Source organism: Leucopleurus acutus (genome assembly GCF_964270905.1).
Source record: "Leucopleurus acutus genome assembly, chromosome: 14".
NCBI lineage: Eukaryota > Metazoa > Chordata > Mammalia > Artiodactyla > Delphinidae > Leucopleurus > Leucopleurus acutus.
In genome coordinates, this window is record NC_139156.1 from 53,368,900 (window position 1) to 53,391,346 (window position 22,447).

The following is a 22,447-nucleotide window of genomic DNA, read 5'->3' on the forward strand; positions in this document are numbered from 1 at the left end:
AGCTCAAGTTATCACAGCCGTTATCACTGGCCATACAGCACACTAAGCAGCTATGCAACAACCAACAATATCTCAAAATAAGACAGGCACATGTACAAACATATACACACATAAGGCCCTCCAGAATGAAATCTCCATTCATAGAGAAGCAAGGTAACCAAACATAATCTTTAAGAGAAAAAAAAAAACGACAAAAAGCCCACGTGTTTTGCTTTCTAAATGAAGCCCAGAAAAAAAGGCTTGACCTAATAAATTCAACAAAAACTATAGTGCAAAACACAATTATGTGTTTTCCCCACCAGGTGCTATTTAATTTTAGCTGAATGCATTTCAAAATGAATGTGTACCTAAGTATAAAACTAAACTCTTAGTAACTCGAAGTTCTGCCAGGAAATTAAGGATTCTGCATTGCACAGCCAACAGTTTCACACACCCTGGAGGAGGGAAAAGATTTCCTAACATTACTGACAACTTTTGATCTTAGCCAGGAAGGGCAAAGGTGAGTAGCAAACAAACAACTGGAACTTCTTAAGGGAGATGAAAGGCAAGGGAAGGGGAGGAGAGCAGGCCAGGGAGCAGCCGACTCTGCCCACTAGGAGATAAAATCCAGAGGGGCCCAACCTCTCCAGAGATGAGGATCTGGTTCATCTGACTGTTCCCTGAAATCTTACCTTCCGTTAGGCAGCAGGGCACCAAGGGCTGCCTCCTCCCCCCACTGCCAGATCCTGGGGGAGGCTCATAAGAGCTGCTACCCACCCCCCAGGTAAGGGCTAGGCCTGCCCGGCAGAGCCCACACCCCTACCTCCCCATCTCCTCCCACCCACGTGTCTAGGGCCACTCACAAAGTTGAGCAGGCAGATGTTCTCCCGCAGGGCCCCCACACAGCCAGCGAAACCCAGCGTGAACATCACCACGCCCACCATCAGCACCAGAACCACAGGGTCAATGCCATGCATCCGGGTCACTTTGGTGAGGTCGGACAGCACCCCCTGAAAAAGGCAGAGAAAGCAGGGTAACATCAGCTTCAAAGAGAGTCGAGGGTGCCCTGAGGGGCTGTGTCCGGACCTAAATGAGGACAGGGACCCGCCTTCCAAGGCTCAGTCTTGTCATTAAAAGCCACGGCATGGCACGGCCCCTCCCCACCTGCCCCCTTAGAGGCCCCTCTGCCCAGTAGATCTTTGCCTACGTCAGCCCCCAGCCACTCTCCCGTTCCTGGTCTCCATCTAGGCTGTGACCGCCTCTCAGGCAGACCCCACACTTCTTTTGTAGCCTGCAGGGTACTGACGCCAGGCCTGGGGTGGAAGAGGCCCTGAGGGGCCCTCTGGTCCGTGGTCAAGGCACCCCAGGGCCCTGGCCTCTGGCCATCTGGTGGTTGACTTGGCACTCAATTCATGGAGCACCCCACTATCCTGAGATGAAAACAGCTTCAACATGAACACGTTTGTGAACAGCACACCTGCCAAGGACAGGCGAAGGCAGCGCCACCCACTAACTTTCTGTGATGATGCAGATGTTCTGTATCTGCACTGTTCACAATGGTAGCCACTGGTCACATGTGCTTTTGAGCACTTGAAATGTGGCCTGGTGGAACTAAAGAACTGAATTTTAATTTGTATTTCATTTTAATTAATTTAGATATAATTAGTCATATCTGGCTACTGGCAACTGAAATGGACAGAGCAGTTCTACAGGATTCAAAGGAGGATGGAGAAAAGAGCAGCCGGACCAGGCACCCAGCTAGAATCAGGGAGCCAGGGTAGCCAGGCCTAGGCTCAGGGCTCCGTTGGCTGAGATGCTGCTGTTCCGGAGGCGGTCACACGGTGGCACTACGATTCATGGTTTGCACCAGCTTCTTGGTCACTAGAGCAAAGTGACATTGCACTACAAGCTCTTAAAGGGGCCCAAACCCAAAGGCAGACCTTATCCAGTTCCTAAGGCCATGGCAAGAAAGCCCACAGACCTAAGCGCTCCTGTCTCCTCCTCCTGAAAGCAGAAAGAGATTCCACTGAAGGAACAGAGGGCCCTGGGCCTGAGACTCAAGAGGAAGCTTTAGCTCCCACTGTTTCCAGCCTGGTCTCTCTACTTCCCCAGCGCCCACCTACCTGCAGAGCAAAATGTGGCACCAAAGCTCCACCCTGCCCACACCCAGTCTAGTCCCATCCTTGGAGTTCCAACTGCCCCTTGTCCTTCCGGACAGTAAGAGCCGGGTCTTCTCTCCTCCCCTCTCCTCTACAGGCTGGGCATGGAGATTCAAAGGTGCCTACAGGGCGCCCAGGGGGCACATCCCAGAGCCCTGCTCCCTGACTCAGGGGTCCTTCCCGTGGACGAGAACAAGAGCTTCAGGAATCAACACAACTGTGTTCAGGGTCCTGCTGGCTCCCAGAGGCACAGACAGGGTCCATTCCAGAAGGTAGCCCCAGGCCTGCCCTGGACACAGCTGTAGACATGTCCCAGGGTGACTCAGGGCTTCTGGGAACAGGAGAGAGGGCTCCCCACACTCACAGGGCTCAAAATCCCAACCAGCCCAACCTTGACCTCTAGCAGCGACCCTACCACGGGGAAACAGGGCCAGCAGCAGGACCCCAGGAGTTTTCATCATAAGTTCAGTAACTTCCAAGAGCTGGCTCTGTAAAGATTAATGACTACGAACCTCGTCAGGGGGGAGTTTGGAGGAAGGGACAAACAAACCTGGCGGACTGATGCTCAGGGTCCTAGTGACAGTCACACCTACCTTTTCGCTCCACGCCCATAGTCCGACACCGAGGAAGACAACTCCAGCCAACTGAGCAGGCGCAGGGGGAAGAGAGAGAGAGAAAGTTAGGTCAGAAACCAGCTCCACGAACATGCTTCTCATAGAGGGACCACACTGCCAGTCAGGGGGTGTTCCTGGCTCGTGTCCAGGCTGGGCAGAACCAGGGCAAGGCGGCCCCCTTGGCCCCTGCAGATGACAGGGACTCTACACCAGCACAACAGGACGGTGAGGCTCTTCAGATAACCCACACCTATCTTCCCTGACCACTGGGACCAATTCCTTCAACCCCAGAGGTCCCCATGCTCTGGAGAGCAGAGACAAAGATCTCAGAGCAGACTCTGTCCAGGAGAGACTATGGAGTTAGAGACATCAGGCCACGCCCCATTTCTTCCCCATTCCACAAGCCCCCTACTCATTTCAATGCACTATCTGGTGTGTAAGAAGACATCACCCCTCATGATGGCTGCCCCAGGAGCCTTCATGGGCTCCCAGCGCAGGCGAAGCCCTGCCTAGGACAGAGCACCCCCTGTGCCGCCCGCCTCGGGCCTCCAGCCCCGGAGACAGACTCCAAGCACAGACAAGCAGCCGCCCAGGCCACCTGCTGGCAAGGCTCAGGCTCCTCACTGTGGTGTCTACACTCGGCACTGCAGGGCATGCCTGCGCCCAGGAAATGCCTGGTTATGTCACTGAATTAAAAGAAGCCTGCAGCAGGCCAAGTGCTCACCCCAGAAAAGCAGTGCCCCCCAAACCTGACCTCCTACCCACAGGAACCCACCGGGGCTAAGATGCCTCATGTGCACCATGACAAAAAGGGACCCCCAAATACACTCCACAGATTCCTACACCCAGGAGGATTGTTCCATAGAAAACAAACACCACGTGGCCTCTACAAATTAAGCAGGCCCGTATCTTTCTGCTTAACTGCTTTATACGCTGCTGGCATTTTGCTGCCATTTATCAGGACCTCTCGGTAAACAACAGGGCAAGGTTCTCTGTGGCTGCAACTTTCCCAAGTGTATTCTCCAGCTTTAGGATACTCCTGTCTACTTCACTGCAAGCCCTAGCAGGCTGGACTCGGAAGAAGGGCCTTCAGAGAAAGCCCCGGAGTTCCCAACCTCCTCTGGGTCACAGGCCACTTTCAGAAAATGTGCACATGCCCAATGTTTTGGAGGGAATTTCAGAGGGTTCTCAGACTCCTTACTGCGGGTTCCCACAGCAGTCTGTGGACCCCAAGTGATGGAGTCCTGCCAAGACCTGATTCCCCCACCTAACAAAGCAGCACCGAGAGCCGAGAGGGCCAGGACCAAAACTCTGAAACCGAGTCCCTCTGAAACCGAGTCCCTCTGAAACCGAGTCCCTCTGAAACCGAGTTCCTCTGAAACAGAGTTCCCTGACAAGTTGATGATTAATCTCTCTATCCACAACTTTATTCCCTTTCTCATCCCACCCCTGTTTCCCTCAAGATTGAGGAATATCAAAGAAAAGGGGTGACTGAAACCGAGCAGGACCCTGCGGGGCCTTCTTGGGTACAATGAGCCCCTCTGTGCCCGCTGCTTCTTGTTGGTCTCCCCTCCCCTTCTCCCCCCATTCCAAAGAGCAGACTCAAGCAGCTACTGATTAGAACAACAGAGTCACAGGACTCCTGGTTCCTCCAGAAGGGATTTAGATAACAATATGATACTATCTTTGAGCTGTTCTGCAGAAACTAAGACCACCACCCCCCAACCCTGTAGAGGATGGTGATTACCCGCTGACCTGAAGAGGTATGTGGATCCCAGACTGACTGGAACCGGAAGGCAGATGATTCAGATTCCCCAACCATCTCCCTGTTACATCACCACTAACCAAGCAGAAGAAAGTCCACAAGTTAATCATATACCCTGTGACTCTCACCCCTAACATTTCCTTTAAAAACCCTTGACTGAAAGCCATCGGGGAGTTTGGGTCTTTTGAGCACGAGCTGCCCATTCTCCTTGCTGGGCACTCTGTGATAAACCTTGTACTTCCCTTCACCACAACCTGGTAGCAAAAGGATTGGCTTTGCTGCAAGTTGGGTGAGCGAACCCAAGTTCAGTTCAGTAACAATCCCAAGCAGTAAGTGAGAAGGCCCAGATCCCAAGTCTCTGTTTAGTTCATTCATTTACTCACTCACTCATTCATTCAACAGGCATTGAGTAAGTGCCAGGCACCATCTCAAGCACTGGAGACAGCACTGCGCCACGTGGGCAAAGAGCCCTCTGCTGCCAGAACTTAGGCTCTACGGAGCCGACACGTGGTCCTTTCCACCACACTGTGCTGATTTCCCACTTTTCCATCCTCCCATTGGATTAATGAGGTGATGAAGAGGGCTTCGTTTTCCTTGATGGGGTACACGACCAGTTCCCTTCCCTTCCCGAGTGTCTGACACTGCACGGTAAGCAAGCCTGAAGGTGACCAGTCGCCATCTGCCCAATCCCCGTAGGACTCTCTCCCCACCATTCCTCAAGGTCTCCAATGACTCACTTCCCTCTTGCCAAGGGGGGGGGGGGTCACGTCTTTTGCCTCAGCTTACCTGATCTCACCCAACACAGCTGGTCATTCTCTCTGTCACTGAGGCACTCAGCTTTGGGGACACCAAGTGTACACACACAATTGTCTTCCACCCTCCCTGTTGTTTCTTCTCGGTCTCCTTTGCGGGTTTGTCCTCGTCTTTCAGAGCCCACTAAATGCTGGAGAACCTCACTGCTCAGTCCTGGACCCCTGCCCTCCCCGATCCCTCTAGATGATCTCATAACTAACATGGCTGACTCACAAATCCTAACCTCCAGCCATAGCTGCTCCCGAGTCAAACACCCCAATGCCTACTTGACTTGTCCAATGAATATGACTAGTAACATTTCAATCTTCACGTGCCCCCAAACGGAGCTGTGGTCTCCCAACCCCGGAGCAGCTCCTCCCCACCTCTCCCCTTCTCACCAAATGGCACCACTGACCATCTACTCATTTAAGACAGAAAACCTAGACCTCAGGCTTGACAGCTCTCTCCCTCCAACTCCACATTCAACCTATCAGGACCCCTCTGTTAGTCCTACCTTCAAAATACATAGCATACCCTCTCTGCTCCCACCTGTCCATGCTTCATCCCTGCAGGGGCCTCCCCACTGTCTCCCCACAGGTCCCCAAGCAACTAGAACAATCCTTTAAAAATATGTCTAGATCACTCCCCTCCTCAAAATGCTCCGATGACTTCCTTTCACACTTAGAATAAAATTCAAACTCCTTGCCGTAGACCACGAGAACATGGGCAGCCATGCTGTGGCGTGCGTCTCCATCACCATCTCCGACCCGGCTCCCCGGTCCCAATCCCCTTCTCTGGGCCACCCTGGTATTGTTACTGTTTCTTGAACTCACCAAACTCATCCCTGCCTCAGAGCCTTGACTAGATCCCTCAGCCTAGAATGTTCCTCCTCCATATCCCTTCCTGGCTTCCTCCCTCATTCCATTCAGGTCTCTTCAAATTTCTCCTCCTCAAACACATCTCCCTTTGCCATGCTATGTGGACGCTCCCCATCCATCACTCCTGATCTCCTTCCCTGCTAGATCTTCTTCATGGCACATATCCTAGACCACATGAGCTGTCTGTCTGTCTACTGTGCCTCCCCCCCACTTAAGCCCTCTGAGGGCAGCGATGTTTTCTATTCTGTTCAGGGTTGCCTAACCACTTTCCATGACAACCCACCCACCACCCGGTGCCAGGAGGGACAGTGAGGAAGGTCTGCCCCTCGGAAACCCTTCGCCGAATGCAGTCAGCTTGAGACACCAGCTCCCTAACACCGCAACCCAGTTCTCCTTCTCTCACAACAACGGGGCTCTAAGAATGAGAGCTTGTGTTTTTTTCCATTCTGTTTTACAGGAAGAACTAAAGTTAACTTTGCACCAGAAAGACAGGAACTGGGGGGGCAGGGACCCCTGTCAGATCATGGGTTCAGTGAACAGTGGTCCAAGGCAGGACCTTCAGGGACCAACAGTTGTTTTAGAGACAAGGAGACTGAGGGAGAACCAAACTGGGGAAGTGACCTGTCTGGGAGCTCACAACAGCCCCCTGAATGATCCAGGACTCTGGCCAGTTTTGCCTGGCTCCCCGTGGAGACCCTTCCCTGGACCTACCTGGGACAGATGGTCTATGGAGCTGGGCTGTCCTCCTGGCTGCCAACCACCTGGGAGTGGCAGTTAAGGTGCCTTCCAGCCTCAGAGTAACCTCCTTTGTCTCTCTTCTATGACCTGATTAAATTCCTTACCAAAGAATGGAGCCCAACTCCCACCAAGCCCAAAGGGAGGCCAGCCTTGGACCATCAGGTGCATACCCTGCGGTGGTCACCAGGGCACCACCCCTTCCTGGGTGCCAGGTGCTGCATTAAACACAATACACCTAAAGAGGCCCTCCACACCCCATAAAACTGGTACTATTACCCCCATTTTTTCAAATGGGAAAGTTCCGATGTAAAACGATTTGGTTATTTGCCCAAAGTCAGACAGCTAGCTGGTAGCAAAGTCAAGAAACAAACCTGCATGTCTCTGTCCTGACATCATGTCATCTCATTGCCCTCAGGGCAGCCACCCAAGGCAGGAAGAGCGGGCACCAGCCTGTGCCCTCCACCACACGGGGCAGTCACAGTGCCCGGCGGCGTGGCAGTCCACAGGAGGGGCTTCTAAGCTGTGCAACCCTAAAGCCAACGTCCCACATCATCAGGTGGGGAGGATCACTCTGTGTCCAGTCAGGCCCTCTTTGGGGGTCACTGTGAAGATTCAGTAGTGACCTCTCCACCTTAGGCAAAGGCCCCTGTGAAAGAAGGTGAGAGGTCTCCTGGGGGGCATTCTGGGCTGGTCCAGCCCTGCCTTGTTCCGGAAGCCACACGGTGTCCACTCACCAAGTGGGCAAGCCTTTACCCAGCAGGTCCCAGACACAGCGGAAGTGTAGACATGTAGCCAGGCCCTGCTGGACTGGAGGAGGATTCCAACGCCAAGGAGGTCAAAAGCAGCCCCTCATCACCCACGATGTAGTGGGCATGGTCTCCTGTAAGAGTTCACTTCAGTGCATGAACGCACGTAGGCAATTCTTGCAGGCTCCAGAGGACTTTCCTCCACAAGCTCGAGACAAACCACCAGCAGCCACGAAACACTTTCAGGCCGTGCCCTGCCGGCCCCTGATTCTTGCAGACTCCCCTGGCTGAGGAAGGGTGACATTCACAGAACCCCTGCCCCTGGGCCACCAAAGGGAGCCTCAGAAAAAAACAAGAAGGAAACCCAAGAGTAAGCACCGAGACCCGAGGGAGTCCGGGGCAGCACTGAAAACATAGCGTGGGTCAGCCAGTCCTGGTTCCGGCTCCACCCTGCAACAAGTGACAGGACCTGTGCGAGTCCAGAAATTTCTCTGAGCCTGTTTTTCTTTGCAAAATGGGGATGACCCTTCCTGGGTCATAGGAGGGTTGTAAGAATTCAAAGAAGTATCCCGAGTGATGCGCTTACCCTGGAGCACTGAGCGAGCCCTGCCCTGACATGGAGGCAGAACAGAGGCCGCGGGGACCCTCAAGACGCCACAAGCATTTGCTGGATTGAAAGCACTCTGCGCACCATCCCCCAACGACTTGCAGCTTTGTCCTGAGACAAGGTTCTCCTTTCCAGAGGCATCTGTTTCATTGGGCTTCTGGAGACAAGAGTAAAGCAGAGTTTAAGGAAACAGATGCCTTCTGGAGGCTTTTCAAGTGAGGGGGGGAAAGGATGATGGAAAGAAAACAGGGCAGGGAGTGGGAGGAGATGGAACTGCCTCAGCTCTGCTCCTAACTCACCCTGCGGCTCTGAGCAAGCCAGCCCTCTCTCTTGGACTTCAGTTTGCCAACCTGCAAAACTGAATAGGTAGAGACCAATGATCTCCAAGGGCCTCTGCACCTCCCACTGCCTAAGCTCTGCCACCATAAATCATGCCAGGTGGAAACCCAACAGTCCTTGGCACTCACTCTCCAGAACTGGAAATCCGGAGTCCAGGCCTGGGGAGTCCAGGGAACACCAGAGATGCTCGTGGTCACTTGAAAGGACACCAGAGGGCACAGACCCTAGACCCAACCTGGCCCTGAGAGCCAGTGCACTGAGGGGGAGTCCCAGGACATCTGTCGGGATCAGGAGGCCTTGCCCCTCCAGACTGCGATCACTCTGGACCCTAAACAGAGCATAAAAGGATCGCCTCTTTCAAAACAGTCCCACATGAAAAAAAAGCTTAAACCAAGCCAGTTCTTTGTGGGAGTTTGGAAGTTCTGGGAGCTGGAAGGGATGCTAAAGCCCAGCTTCTTTTCCCGGAGGGAAATGGGCCCAGGGCAAGATGGTGCCTTGCTCAGGGTCACACAGCTATCACACACCAGCTCTTCCTCCTGCCGGAAGGGTGGTTCTGAAAACCAGAAGCACATGTGCCCTTCCCGCAGAGCCAGTGAACTCCTGCGAGGGGCCCGAGGAGGAGGTGGGGAGGACTACCCACAGGGCTCTGGGGCAGCTTCCACATAATCTCTGTGCTCCCTGATAACAGGGAGCTCACGCCCACCACACCCGGCCCAGGAATCTGACTGTATGAGCCTTTGAAGAAAGGAAGGCAGGGAGGCAGAGTTCTCCAAGGGAGGTTACAGGCAGCGCCCCAGGCAATGGAGAGAAGGAACCCCCACCCCAGCCTCACCCCACCCCAGCCCCTGCCATCGCTGGCACAGTTCAGTGATTAACAGTGAGTAGAGAACAAGATACTAAGCTAGGGGTTGACAGTTCTGTAAGCCAGATAGTGTTTTCAGCTTTGCCTGCCAGAAGGTCTCTGTTTCAACTACTCCACTCTGCTGTTATAGCAGGAAAGCAGCCACAGATAGTACGTAAACGAACGGACAGGAGTGTGTTCCAGTAAAGCTGTACGTGCAAAAACAGGCAGACAGCCAGGTTTGGCCTGCGAGCCGTAGTCTGCCAAGTCCTGCACTAAACTATCACACTGAAACCATCTGGACCTAGACAGGATTTCCTTCAGCTCAGCCACACGAACCCCAGGACATCCCTATAATCCGGGTCCCCAACCCTGGTAGGTTTTTATATTACTTCAACAGGTCTTAATAGCCTAAAACTGTAAATAACCCAAATGATATATCCCCACAATGGGATATTCCACAACAATGAGAATCAACGATCTACAATTACGTACCACAGCATGAATGAATCTCACATACAAGATTTAACAAAAGATGTCAGACTCAAAAGATGTCCCTCCAAAATTCATATCTTGAAGCCCTAACCTCCAGTGTGATGGTATTTGGAGGCGGGGAGGTAAGTAGGGTTACATGAGGTCATGAGGGTAGAGCCTCCACGATTAGAGGAAGAAAGACCAGAGCTTGGGTTCTCTCTCTCTGCCACATGAGAAAACAGCAGGAAGGCAGCCATGTGCAGGCCAGGAAGAGAGCCCACACCAGAACCTGACCATGCTGGCAAACTGATTTCAAACTTCCAGCCTCCAGAAATGGGAGAAAATAAATTTCTCTTGTTTAAACCAAAGAGCCTGTGATGTGTTGTTATGGCAGCCCAAGCTGACCAAGACAGGAAGAATACTTCGGCAGAAAAATTAGATCTAGCATCCAAGCAAAAGTTACTAGATAGGCAAGAGGGAAAATAAAAACATGACCTATAACAAGGAAAGAAATTCAGTAACTATAAGACACAGAAATGAGATAGAAGATAGAATCAGAAAAGACTTTAAAACAGATACTGTAAATATGCTCAAACATTTAAAGGAAAATAAACATAATGAAGAGACAAAAAGAAAATATAAAAAAGATCCAAATAGAACTATTAGAAATAGAAAATACAACATTAGAAATGAAGAATCACTAAATGGGTTTAATTGCCAATCAGGCACTATAGAAGATGAGTGAACTTAAAGAAAAAGCAATAGGAACCTTCTAAACTAAATGGTAGAAGGGGGTTAAGAAAAACAACAACTGAGCAGCACCTCAGTGACCTGTGGGACAACAAGGAGTCCAAGGGAGGGAGGGTGTACGTTTGAAGAAATAATGATGGGAGTAATCACATATTTGATGAAAAATACAAACCCACAAATCCATAAAACGCAATGAACTTCAAACAGAGCACAGAGAAAACACACCAGCACATATCATGATAAAATTGCTGAAATCCAGTGACAAAGAGAAAATCCTGAAGTAAGCCAGAGAGGGAAAGAAAAGACACATTATATAAACAGTATGCATATACAAGACATTTAACCAAATGAAATGAAAACATATCAAAATGTGTAGGATGCAGAAAACGCAGGGCATCAAATATAGGCATACCTTGGATGTACTTGGGTTTGGTTCCAGACCACCGCAATAAAGCAAGTCACACTAATTGTTTGGCTTCCCAGTGCATAGGAAGATTATGCTTACGCTATACTGTAGTCTATTAAGTGTGCAACAGCATTATGTCTAAGAAAACAATGTACATACCTTAATTTAAAAATACTTTACTGCTAAAAAATGCTAACCATCATCTGAGCCTTCAGTGAGTCATAGATCTTTTTACAACAGTAACATCAAAGGTCACTAATCACAGATCACCATAACAAATACAATAATAATGAAAAAGTTGCAAACAGTCTAAGGATTGCCAAAATGTGACAGAGACACAAAGTGAGCCAATGCTGCTGGAAAAATGGTGTCAATAGACTTGCTCAATGCAGGCTTGCCACAAACCTTCAATTTGCTAAAAATGCAGTGTCTGGGAAGCACAATAAAATGAGGTATGCCTGTACTTATACTATAGGAAAGAAGAAAGATCTAAAAGCAATGACCTAATCTTCTGCCTTAAGAAGCCAGACAAAGAACAAAATAATCCCAAAATAAGTAGAAGAGAGAAAATAATAAAAAGAGCAGAAATCAGCGCAATAGACTGGAGATGGATGGTGGTGACGGTTGCACAACACCGTGAATGCACTTAATGCCACTGAACTGGGCACTTAAAAATGGTTATAATTCTAAGTTTTGTTATGTATGTTTTACCGCAATTTTTAAATATAAAAATATGATTTTTGAAAAACTTTTAAAGAAATTAATAAAATAAAAGCAGAAAAACAACAGAGAAACATCACCTAAACTAAAGGAAGTCAGATCGGAGAGTGAAATCTAATTTATATAAGTGACAGGAGGCAAATCAGTGGTTGCCAGAGGAAGGGTGGGGAGGGAGTGACTACAGAAGGGCATAAGGACAGTTTCTAGAGGGATGGAAACGTTTCACATCTTCATCGTGGCGATCATGATGAGAGGGGAGGGAGGATACAGCTGCCAGCTCAGTGCACTGAACACTTGAAATAGGTACAGGTTCATCCTTCCTTCCTTCCTCTTTCCTTCTTTCTTTCCTTCCTTCCTCCCTCCCTTCCTTCTTTCTATGTATGTATGTATCAGTATGTATATTAGAAGTGGATTTATTTATAGAGATACATATTCCATAGTCAGAATGCAGTCCGTCTCAAAAGGCGAGAATGGCCTTGGGAGAAATACACTCCACAGACAGAGTGTGGGCCATCTCAGAAGGCGAGAGGCCTATTCTATTTAATCTACACTTCAATAGAAGTGATTTTTTTTTTAATTTATTTGGCTGCGTCGGGTCTTAGTTGTGTCACGTGGGGTCTTTTCGTTGCAGCGCGCGGGCTGCTCCCTAGTTGTGTGCCACCTCCAGAGCGCACACGCTCAGTAGTGGCAGTGTGTGGGCTTAGGTGCCCTACGGCATGTGGGATCTTAGTTCCCTGACCAGGGATTGAACCCCCGTTCCCTGCACTGGATGGCGGATTCTTAACCACTGGACCACCAGGAAAGTCCCTGGAAGTGATTTTTTTTTAAAGCATTTCTAGGGAAAAAAAAAAAAAAAAAGGTACAAACAAGATGGGAATAGGGTACTCCCCCATAGATGACAAATCACCCCAGCAGACTGGGCCACGCTGACTATTTACTGGCCAAGGAAGCAGAGTTATACACACCACCAGTTACTTAGACCTGACGCCACCCTGTGAGTGTGTAATAATCATATGTCCTGGGGAATAATCACAGTGCACCATACTGCCCATCCTCGCAAATCCCTCCTGGTGGTCTCAGCCGCAGGTGCGCCTGAGCCAGTGAGATCAGGAGCTGAGGCCCTAAACGGATCAGCAACTCCTAGTTCTAGCGGAGTCTCTAATTAAGCAATCCTCGCCCTCTGTCTTGGCAAGACAAAATGTGGAAAAATACACAAACACACACCCCTATGAGCCAAAAGATAAGGCGGTCTATTTCCTATGAATTGGGGCAGCCCTTCTGGAGAATATGACTATATAAATGTCAGGCCGGTCAAAACGATGGACACACCTTCTGACTCATTTACTCTCACTCCTGGGAATCTATCCCAGCAAATAATTTCTCCCCTTTCCCCAAAGGGAAGAATCTGTGTTACAAAAGCTAATGACCGCTCCTTATCTAGGATAGTAGAAAAATTGGAAACAACCTAAATGTCCAATATAGGAATTTCCAAAAATACAATCAGGAAGACTGTGCGGCAACCTGGAATGTTCTACACTAGGTGATGCTGATACGAAAACGCACACTTCAAGATCACGTGGATACTCTCACCAAGATGTGAAACTATGTGTGACTGCAGACAGGAAAATGGAGCCTGAAGGAGGGAACACAGTCAAGTTGGGATGCCTTGTGTAGTCTTCTAGAATTTCCATGCAGTTACAAAAGTTTAGTAAATAAAACTGGAAGGGAAAAAAGGTACCACCTCTCAGCAGTGGAAGTGAAATAGTCTACACATGTTATTAAAACACTAGACTTTCCCTTTCTGACTGCATTGAATTACCAAGAAATGGAAACAGAGAAACCATCTGCGCTCAGACCTAGGGATCAGGCCTTGGGGTCTGATATCACATGGACAGAGTTCAGCTCAAGTAAGGGCAATTCTCTAACGGTTAGAATGATCCAGAGTCAACAGCCCATTGTAGGGCCAGACAAAGAGAGTTAAGACCATCCACCCACAAAAATGCCACAAACGGGAGCAAGGGCAGGGAGCTGCCGTTAGGTCCTTCCACATCAGACTGGCTTTGCCTCTCTCGGGAAGGGTTAGGGTTAGGGACTGTCCTGGTTTGCCTGGGGCAGTCCTGGGGCACATCTGTTGTTCCGGCAAAATTCTTAATAATCTCTCTTTCATTCTTAAATGTTTCCCAACTTGGAGCACAAATTACATGCTCACCCTACTCGTGGGAGGCATCTGTTACTTCGAAGGAAGGGGCCTCAAGCCATGCTGGTCACAGAGCACAAATGTCCATGTTTCTCACCCAGAAACAGGCTGCACATTAGGGTCAGCAATGAATTCCCGCATTTTACAGGCAGGGAAGCTGTGGCTCAGACCTGCCCTTGTCACTGAGAAGGTCCACAGCAGAGTGGGGGGCTCTCTGTCGTCTGTGCCTACAAGCAGTCTCCGTTTTTCACTTTTAATCCACCTCTGAAATAAATCCAGGCAAGGGCTTTATCAGAATCTTTGCAGATTAAACTCAGTGTCTGTGGTGGGAGCTGCAGGCATCATCGGAATCATCCCTCGAGAGGATTCATTCAGCAAAACCAGGGAAGCTCAAATTCTCTGTGGAATCAGGTGGGGTGAGAATGAACAAAGTCAAAGGCTGTAAGCCCCTCCCAGCTTCCTTTCCTCTGCAAGTCAAAGTGAGATTTTTTTAAGAATTTTAATCATAGTAGAGTACACATAATATAAAACTTACCATCTTAACCATTTTTAAGTGTACGGCTCAGTGGCATTAAGTACATTCACAGTATTGTGAAACCATCACCACCGTCCACAGAACTCTTTCCATCTTGCAGAACTGACACTCTGTCCCCATTAAGCAGTAACTTCCCATTTTCCCCTCCCCCCAGCCCCTAGTACCCACCATTCTACTTTGGGTCTCTGAAGCAGACTACTCTATGTACCTCATATAAGTGGAATCATAGAGTATTTGTCCTTTTGTGTTTGGTTTATTTCATTCAGCATAATGTTCTCAAGATTCACCCATGTTGTAGTATGCGTAGGAATTTCCTTCATTTTTAAGGCTGAATAATATTCCATGGCCTGTATAGACCACTTTTTGTTTATCCATTCATCCTTCGGTAGACACAGGGGTTGCTTCTAGCTCTCAGCTATTATGAATAACGCTGCTACGAACAAGGGTGCACAAATATCTATTCAAGATCCTGCTTTCAATTCTTCTAGGTATATGCCCAGAGGAGAACTGCTGCATCATATGGTAATTCTATTTTTTACTTTTTGAGGAACCGCCATACTTTTTTTCATAGCATCTGCACCATTATACGTTCTCACCAACAGTGCACAAGGATTCCAGTTTCTCTACTTCTTCACCAACATTTGTTATTTTTCTGGTTTTTAATACTACCCATTCTAATGGGTGAGAGTGATATCTCATTGTGGTTTTGATTTGCATTTTCCTGTGTCAAAGTGAGATTTTGCCCTAGAAACAGGTCTAACACATCCAAGGAATGATTGTAATTTTAAAAAACCAGGCTTCCCTGGTGGCGCAGTGGTTAAGAATCCACCTGCCAATGCAGGGGACATGGGTTTGAGCCTTGGTCCGGGAAGATCCCACATGCCACAGAGCAACTAAAGCCCGTGTGCCACAACTACTGAACCTGCGCTCTAGAGCCCACGAGCCACAAATACTGAAGCCCGCGCACCTAGAGCCCGTGCTCCACAATAAGAGAAGCCACCACAATGAGAAGCTCGCACACCACAACAAAGAGTAGCCCCTGCTCGTGGCAAGTAGAGAAAGTCCAGCGCAGCAATGAAGACCCAATGCAGCCAAAAATAAATAAAGAAATAAATTTATAAAAAGAAAAGAGAGAAGCCACCGCAATGAGAAGCCTGCACACCGCAACGAAGAGTAGCCCCCGCTCGCCGCAACTAGAGAAAAGCCCGCGCACAGCAACGAAGAGCCAACACAGCCAAAAATAAATAAAATAAAATAAATTTTAAACTAATAATAATAATTTTAAAAAACTGAGAAAGGGTAAAAAGTGCTAGTGCCCTCAAAATGCTGTGGTGGCAGCATTTTCCTGACATCCCTGTGATAAGATCCCCATGAAGCCCAGCTCCATGTACACCCAGTAAAACATGCAGTTCAGAACACACACAGACACTGCGGGCATCCACATGTCTCGCCTCAAGCAACTATTAATGGTCCCTTGGAAAAATCTCGGCCTTGAAGTTGGAAGGAGACAGCTTAAAAAGAAAAAACACAAAAAAACGGTTAGAGTGCTACAGGTGTTTGCTATAAAGAACGTTACTGTGAAAATAATTCTGGATGGAGCAAACTGTTAAATAAAACCTCTGCTTGTTCCAGCACCTAGAATTGGTCAAAGAATTCAACAGGTTGCTCCTGCATATTCAAACCTGCCTAAGGAGCCCGAGTCCACCGTCAAGGCTGTCATCCTTCTGCTCCGCTTTCTCACTGTTAATTCATCGAAACCAAACAAAAACTCTCTGCAAAATGATCCATCTGTGCTTTGCTTCAAAATAATCCAAGGTGGGGGAAGATATAAATTAAACATGATAGGCTGAGTTGGTAACTTCTGAAGCTAGCTGATGGGAACATGGCAGCCGGGGTGGGGGGTTCATTATATTCCTCTACTTTTGTATTTTCTCCATTTAAAGAAGAAAACTTCTCTGAAGAGGTAAGGGCTTGGCACATCAGCTTATTCATTTTCAACAACCCTTTGAGGCAGGCAGCAGGCAGGTGACAGCAGTATTTCACAAAGAAATCAGCTCAGGTTGAGAGTCCAGACTGGCACCCAGGAACCCCCGCTGCACCATGCACTTCCCTAAGGGCTCTGCGCCCCAATTCCCAAGCCTCATTCCACATTCCCAGCTCCTGTGCAGATGAAGACAGCAAATCGCCGCCTAGAACCCAGCAGGGAGGGGCCGGGCAGCCTCCCCCTCTCATTTTCCCAACAGAGCTCTCATGCCTCGTTTTCCTGACTGTTCCTGTTTGTCCTGTCCTGTTCTGCCCCAGTGCACACTAACTGAAAAATGATTAACTCTCGACCACAGACACTGCCAATTCTGCAAAACTCCGATAACGCTGTAGCCCCCTTCAATCACCAAGCAGACTTGCTACAATTCTGGATTCATGAACTCTGCTATGTGAATTTGGTGCTGCAAATGTATTATATTGGGCAAGTTAGTAAAGCTTCCCAAGAGCAAAGAATCTATCCCGAAGACGCTCTGAAGAAACAGAGATTACCAGGGCTCTGGGCCACAGCAGCAGCAGGAGAGTTTCACCCCAGATGCAAAAATCAGGATGAGAGTCAGAGGTCGGGATGTAAGGCCAAGCAAGCACAGCGGGCCACCGGGCAAGGGGTACAACAGGAGGATGGACAAAGTGTCTAAAGTGTCAAACCACCTGCCTAAGCCAGGTGGCCCTCAACTGTGCACCTGGCTGGGGGCTGGGGACTCCAGGTGAGGCCAGAAGGCTCTCCTCCAGACAGGGAGCAATGCAGGTCTGAGAAGCCACACATCTCAGGGAAGGGGCAACCACAGTCCTCCCATTAGGAGGGGCCCACAGGAACCACCTCAAATGTCCAGCACTGCCCTACCTCAGGGGCAATAATGAGGCTGCTGGTGAAAGGTTGTCTGGGCACCAGAAAAGTCCTGCGGCGAATGGCCAAGCCACTGAATCCCACCCTACTTCTCCAGGACAGAAAACCCCCCAAACTTTGAGATAAATCATCAGGGGGTGATGCTGGAAAAACAAGGGTGAAAGGCTGAGAGATCCTGGTAAGTCAGCCTCGATGTCAAAAGTTCCAGTCCAAATAGGAAATGCCAAAATCCTCAGTAGAGGCAAATGTGGCATCATGACCACTTATCCTGTCCCTCCTTCTCCATCAGGCCCCACCCAGACACTAGCTGCAGACTCGACGCTTGTATTAAATGAGGTTTTAAAACCCTCTGTGCACGGTCATGTCACCGTGCTCTCCTGCACAGAATCAATGTCTGCCTCCCCCTGGACCAATGCCACTGACATGCTCTGATATCTCCCTTAACCCCTTGACCAGTTCCAGCCAGTACCCAATTGCTCCTCTTTAAGGCAAGAGTCCTTGAAAGAACTGTCATGAGTCACTGGTCTCCACTTTCTCATGTCCCATGGGCTCCTGGACCAACTCCAGGTGGGTTTCCATCCCCAGCAGTTCTGGTCAAGGTCATACCCTCCACCTTGTCAAAGCCAATGTCAATTTTCTGTCCTCATCCTACTTCTCTCTACATGAAGGGGTTCCTCTCAAGGCTTCCACGACACAAAATCTCCTGGTCTTCCTTTTACCTCAGGCCACTCACTCACTCACAGCCAACTTTGGAGGACTTTCCTCCTCAACCCCATCTCTAGCATCCCCACCTCAATATTCAGACCCCTCCTCTCCTCAGTCAATACACTCTCCTTCGATGATCTGGTCACCCCTTCCTCTGATGGTGGCCAAGACTTTCATCTCCAGGATGGCCACTGGTACGGGACACTGACATGTCCATGTGGCTGGCTAAGAGACCATTCAAACCCTTCTGCCCCAAATGCCCATCTCAGAACATGGGACCACCATCCATGCCTTCACTCTGCAGAATCACTCCAAAATCAGATGATACCATCCAACTTATAACCTACCAAGAGTTACTGACAGAAGTAGAATTCCAGCTACTTACTGGGAACCATACAGTCCTGCATGACCTGGCTTCTTCATGCCCGCGTCCTCACCTGTGTCCCCTGTGCCCTGTACTCACTCAGCTCCAGCCACATGCCCTTCTTTTTGCTTCTTGCACATGCCAAGTTCATTCCTGCCTCAGGACCTCTGCACATGCTGCTCTCCCTACCTGGAGCTTTCTTCCCAAGACCCCATATAGCTGTGTCTTCACTAGTACTCAGGTCTCAGCCTACAAGCCACCTCTCCTTAGAATGTGCTTCCCAACCACCCTGGCCAAGCGGCTTCCCCCTCCCTGCTCTGAGGCTCAGTAGGCTAATACCCCTTCTGATTGAACACCAGCACCACAAGGACAGGGTTTTACTCCCCTTGTCCACCTTTACCTCCCAGAGCCCAGGACAAGGCCTGGCCCACAGTCCAATGTGCACAGAGGACCTGGCAGCTGATGTCTCATTGGGGCATTCCTGGGGTGTGGATGGAGGGAAACCGACACGCATCTGGGTTAGAGCCCCATCTTCCTAAACCCCCACGACTGGGGTAGGGCCCCTTAATCTAGTCTTCAATCACCTTGGCCTTCCCCATCACAGCACCTGACGGTCTACTTTATAATTTATTGGGTTGGCCAGAAAGTTTGTTCTGGTTTTTCCGTTTTGAACGGAACTGGATTTTCCAGTTTTTTGAACAAACTTTTTGGTCAACCCAATACTTGTCACTGGTTTCATGAGGGCAGGACCCTGACTGTCAGCCACCTCACCCAGAGCCTCACGGGGCTCTGGCAAATCAAAAGAACATGAAGAAGCATGATTTACTAATTAAGGAATACGCCAGGGAACATGGCTGCTCTCATCCACTCACCCAGAAGACGATGTTGTAGCTGAAAAGGAGGTACTTGTACCAGCAGCTGACCTCGGCGTTGGAGTATCTATAATAGTGCATCTTCTGAGAAGCAGGATCTGTGGAGAGAGGAGGAGTGATGAGACACCTGGTTCAGTTTGGAAACATCTCCCCAAAACCTGCTCCCCAAGGAAAGAGCAAAGGCAAGATACAGACTCAGGCTCCAGAAATCCCCAAATTGTCCCCTGTGCTCTTTTACTAGTCCAGACGTGGGTTTACTATCAATGGCAGCTACAGGTTAGACAAAAATCAGGTGAAGTCAACTTTCCATAAACAGCCAAAAGAATAAGAGGAGAATTTTTGAAAGAATGAAGAACGGTGATTTTTAAAAAGTGTGTTCTAAATACCAGGACTTCTGCTGGGAACCTTCCCAAACATTATCTCATCATCTCTCCATTGGGTTGATTTCCCCACTTCCTGATGGGGAAACAGGAGTTCAGAAAGGTCATGTGACTTGCCCAACAGCAAGACAAAAACAACAGGGCCCAGGATCTAAACCAAGGCAGGGGGGGTGGGGGGTTGGGGGTTCCCCACAGTCCACATTCTTTCCACCCACGGCTACCTGGGGCAGAGCAGCCAGGAGTCGAGGGAACCAAAGGAAGAAATGAGGGCTTGACCACTGAGAGCCGCGTTTAGGAAGAAGAGATGAAAGGGCAGGTCTGGACGTGACCTAACAGTGACCAGTCAGGAAAAGCCATATTTGTTCAACTAACATTTTCTGAGACAACCTCCCAAGCTCACCCTCAAAGGGTAAGGAAGGCAGAGCACCCTGGCCCGGGCAGGGAGATCCTGTGAGCCCACAGCAGCCAGCCCTCACCCCATTGCCCCTTCCTCTGCCTAACCTCCCACCTACCAGGACCACTGTTTTGGCCTCTTGGGGCTGCAGTAAAGCTTGGATTATAGAACACTGAACTGCACAGGGTGAAGGAGGGGCCACTCTTTTTTATCTGTGTCCATCAGCCAAAGCCTGCACAAACGAGGGTGCCCTCAAAGGGGAGTGAATTCCGAGGGCCTGGCCCACCTTTACTATGTTCCTTTTTGAACCCCAATGGCAACCTAGGTGAACCCTTAACTCCTCCATTATCCCCTGCTGTCAAACAGTGGCTGAATGGTGGGGAAGGAGGCAGGTGCCTGCCTCAAGCTGACCCCCAGGGTGGGATCTAAGGCTCACGGGGAATGCTCCCCCCCCCCATTCGCCCCACTCCCCAGGGTGAGGAGAGGAACAAGATGTAACCCAGAGCCTAAGGCAAAAACGAACAAGGCTACTCTGGCAGTGGGGAGACAAACCACCCGCAACGGCAAAATCCCTTCCTGTAAGGTGGCCTCGGTGGCCTGGCCACTGGTCTGTAACGTTCTGAGAAAGTGTTGCCAAGCAGGGACATGAAAACCACATCCTTCTGGAAACGGGTGCTCTGACTGCTCCACCATCCTTCCCACAGAGCAGAACCAACAGGCAGAGCCTGGACACCACCATCCACTGGCTCCCCTCCCTCCAGGAGCAATGGGAGCGTGGTCAAGGCCCAGCTGGGAGTGCAGGCCTGCCTGGCCTCAAACCCAGCCAGGGAGGGGCAGTGACCCAGCAGCCCCATGCCCACTTCCCCATCCCACCAGCAGAGCAGCAATTCTACAAAACTGCCCTCCGAGAATGCGTGTGAACACAGCCCCAGGTAATGAGGGACAATACTGGACACAAGGACACACAGGAGGCCTGAACACAGCCTGGGCCACACAGGGTGGCTGCAGGGAGAGGAAAAGGAGCTCTCAGGCAGAGATTCCTTCCTTCAGCGACATGACCTGACCTGGGCAAGCGTCTGCCTCTCAGGGCCTCAGCATCCTCAACTAAAATGGGGCCTTAACGACTGATTCCTAATGTCACAGGAGATCAGCCGGCAGCATCAAAATGACTTACTCTAAACACAGATTTCTGGAGATTCTGATAAGCAGGTCTGGGTTGGGGCCAAGAATCTCCAGTTTTGACAAATTCCCCAGGTGATTCCTGCCATGCCTAATGGACGAGGTATCAGCTTGGGCACAGAAGGCTGTAGTCCCTCTGGGGATCTTGCAAAGGTGGAAGGACCTTGTCAGCTGTGTTTGCAGCACAGAGACTGGGAGTGCAGTAGTGATGGCTCCTGCTAAGGAATTAACTAAAAGTAACCAAAATTCACCTGCTTGTGTCTCACAGATTACAAAACCCCAAAGCACTGGTTTGTCTTCCTAGCTGCAGATGAGTGAATTAATCCACACAGGAAAAATTTTTTTAATCTAAAACTCAAGTAAGTTTAAGACAGAGAACAGCCAGCTTGGCTGGAAATGACCTATGAGGCAGAAAAATGTTTAAGTGGTAGAAACCCCGTTCTTTGTATGGACAAGACAATCCTGCTCCTTGGAAGGCCAAATGCACCTCCCCATCTGTGCATCCTAAAGAAGCCAGAAAGTGGATGGCCGTGCCCTCCATGGAACTGGGCCCCAGAGACTGGGGAGGGCTGCTCAGGCATGGTACCCGAATGTTCAGGAATCCAAGAGGGCGCTCCTTGGACATCATTTAACCTAAGCATAGTAAAGAACTCTCCCCAGAGCTCTGAAGCAGTAAACAAAGCCAGGTTCCCTTCTTTCTCCTGGTCTTGGCTCCACAAAGAAGCCAGCTAATTAGTACTGGCCTGTATGCTTTCCACAGCACTGCAGACCTCACCCCTACCCGCTTGCCCAGGGCCTCTGAAAAACGATGACCCTGAGGTGACACAGGGACTCTCCGTGTGGAGATCCCTGGTCTCCTTCAGCTCCAGCCAGGTAAGCAGGGAGAACATGGAAAGGCCACAGGGATCTCCTTGGCACACAGGCTGCAGGGAGCCTGTGCTCTGGAATGTGGATTCTCTGCAGCGGGCTGCTTTTCTCACCATCTGCTCCCCTCTCCTCCACTGGGCTCCCAGGGTCTCACCCCAACAAAGACTCACAACCAGGAAATAACTCTGCTTTCACAGATGTCAGGGTCCGAACCCACACCCGGAGAATCTCAACAACCATGACGTAAACCCCAAGCCCT

At 49.8% G+C, this 22,447-nt stretch overlaps 1 protein-coding gene across 1 annotated transcript in view; it reads right to left on the reverse strand.

The window, feature by feature from the left end:
• Positions 1–19,461, reverse strand: part of TSPAN14 (tetraspanin 14) — a 28,424-nt gene extending 8,963 nt beyond the window's left edge. The window contains exons 1-3 of the mRNA XM_082855220.1: positions 19,369–19,461; positions 2,732–2,782; positions 843–989 (exon numbers count right to left, since the gene is read on the reverse strand). Coding sequence (XP_082711346.1) covers positions 843–989; positions 2,732–2,782; positions 19,369–19,449 — 279 coding nt within the window. The 5' untranslated portion in view covers positions 19,450–19,461. The remainder of the gene's footprint in view (positions 1–842; positions 990–2,731; positions 2,783–19,368) is intronic.
• Positions 19,462–22,447: the final 2,986 nt, after the last annotated feature.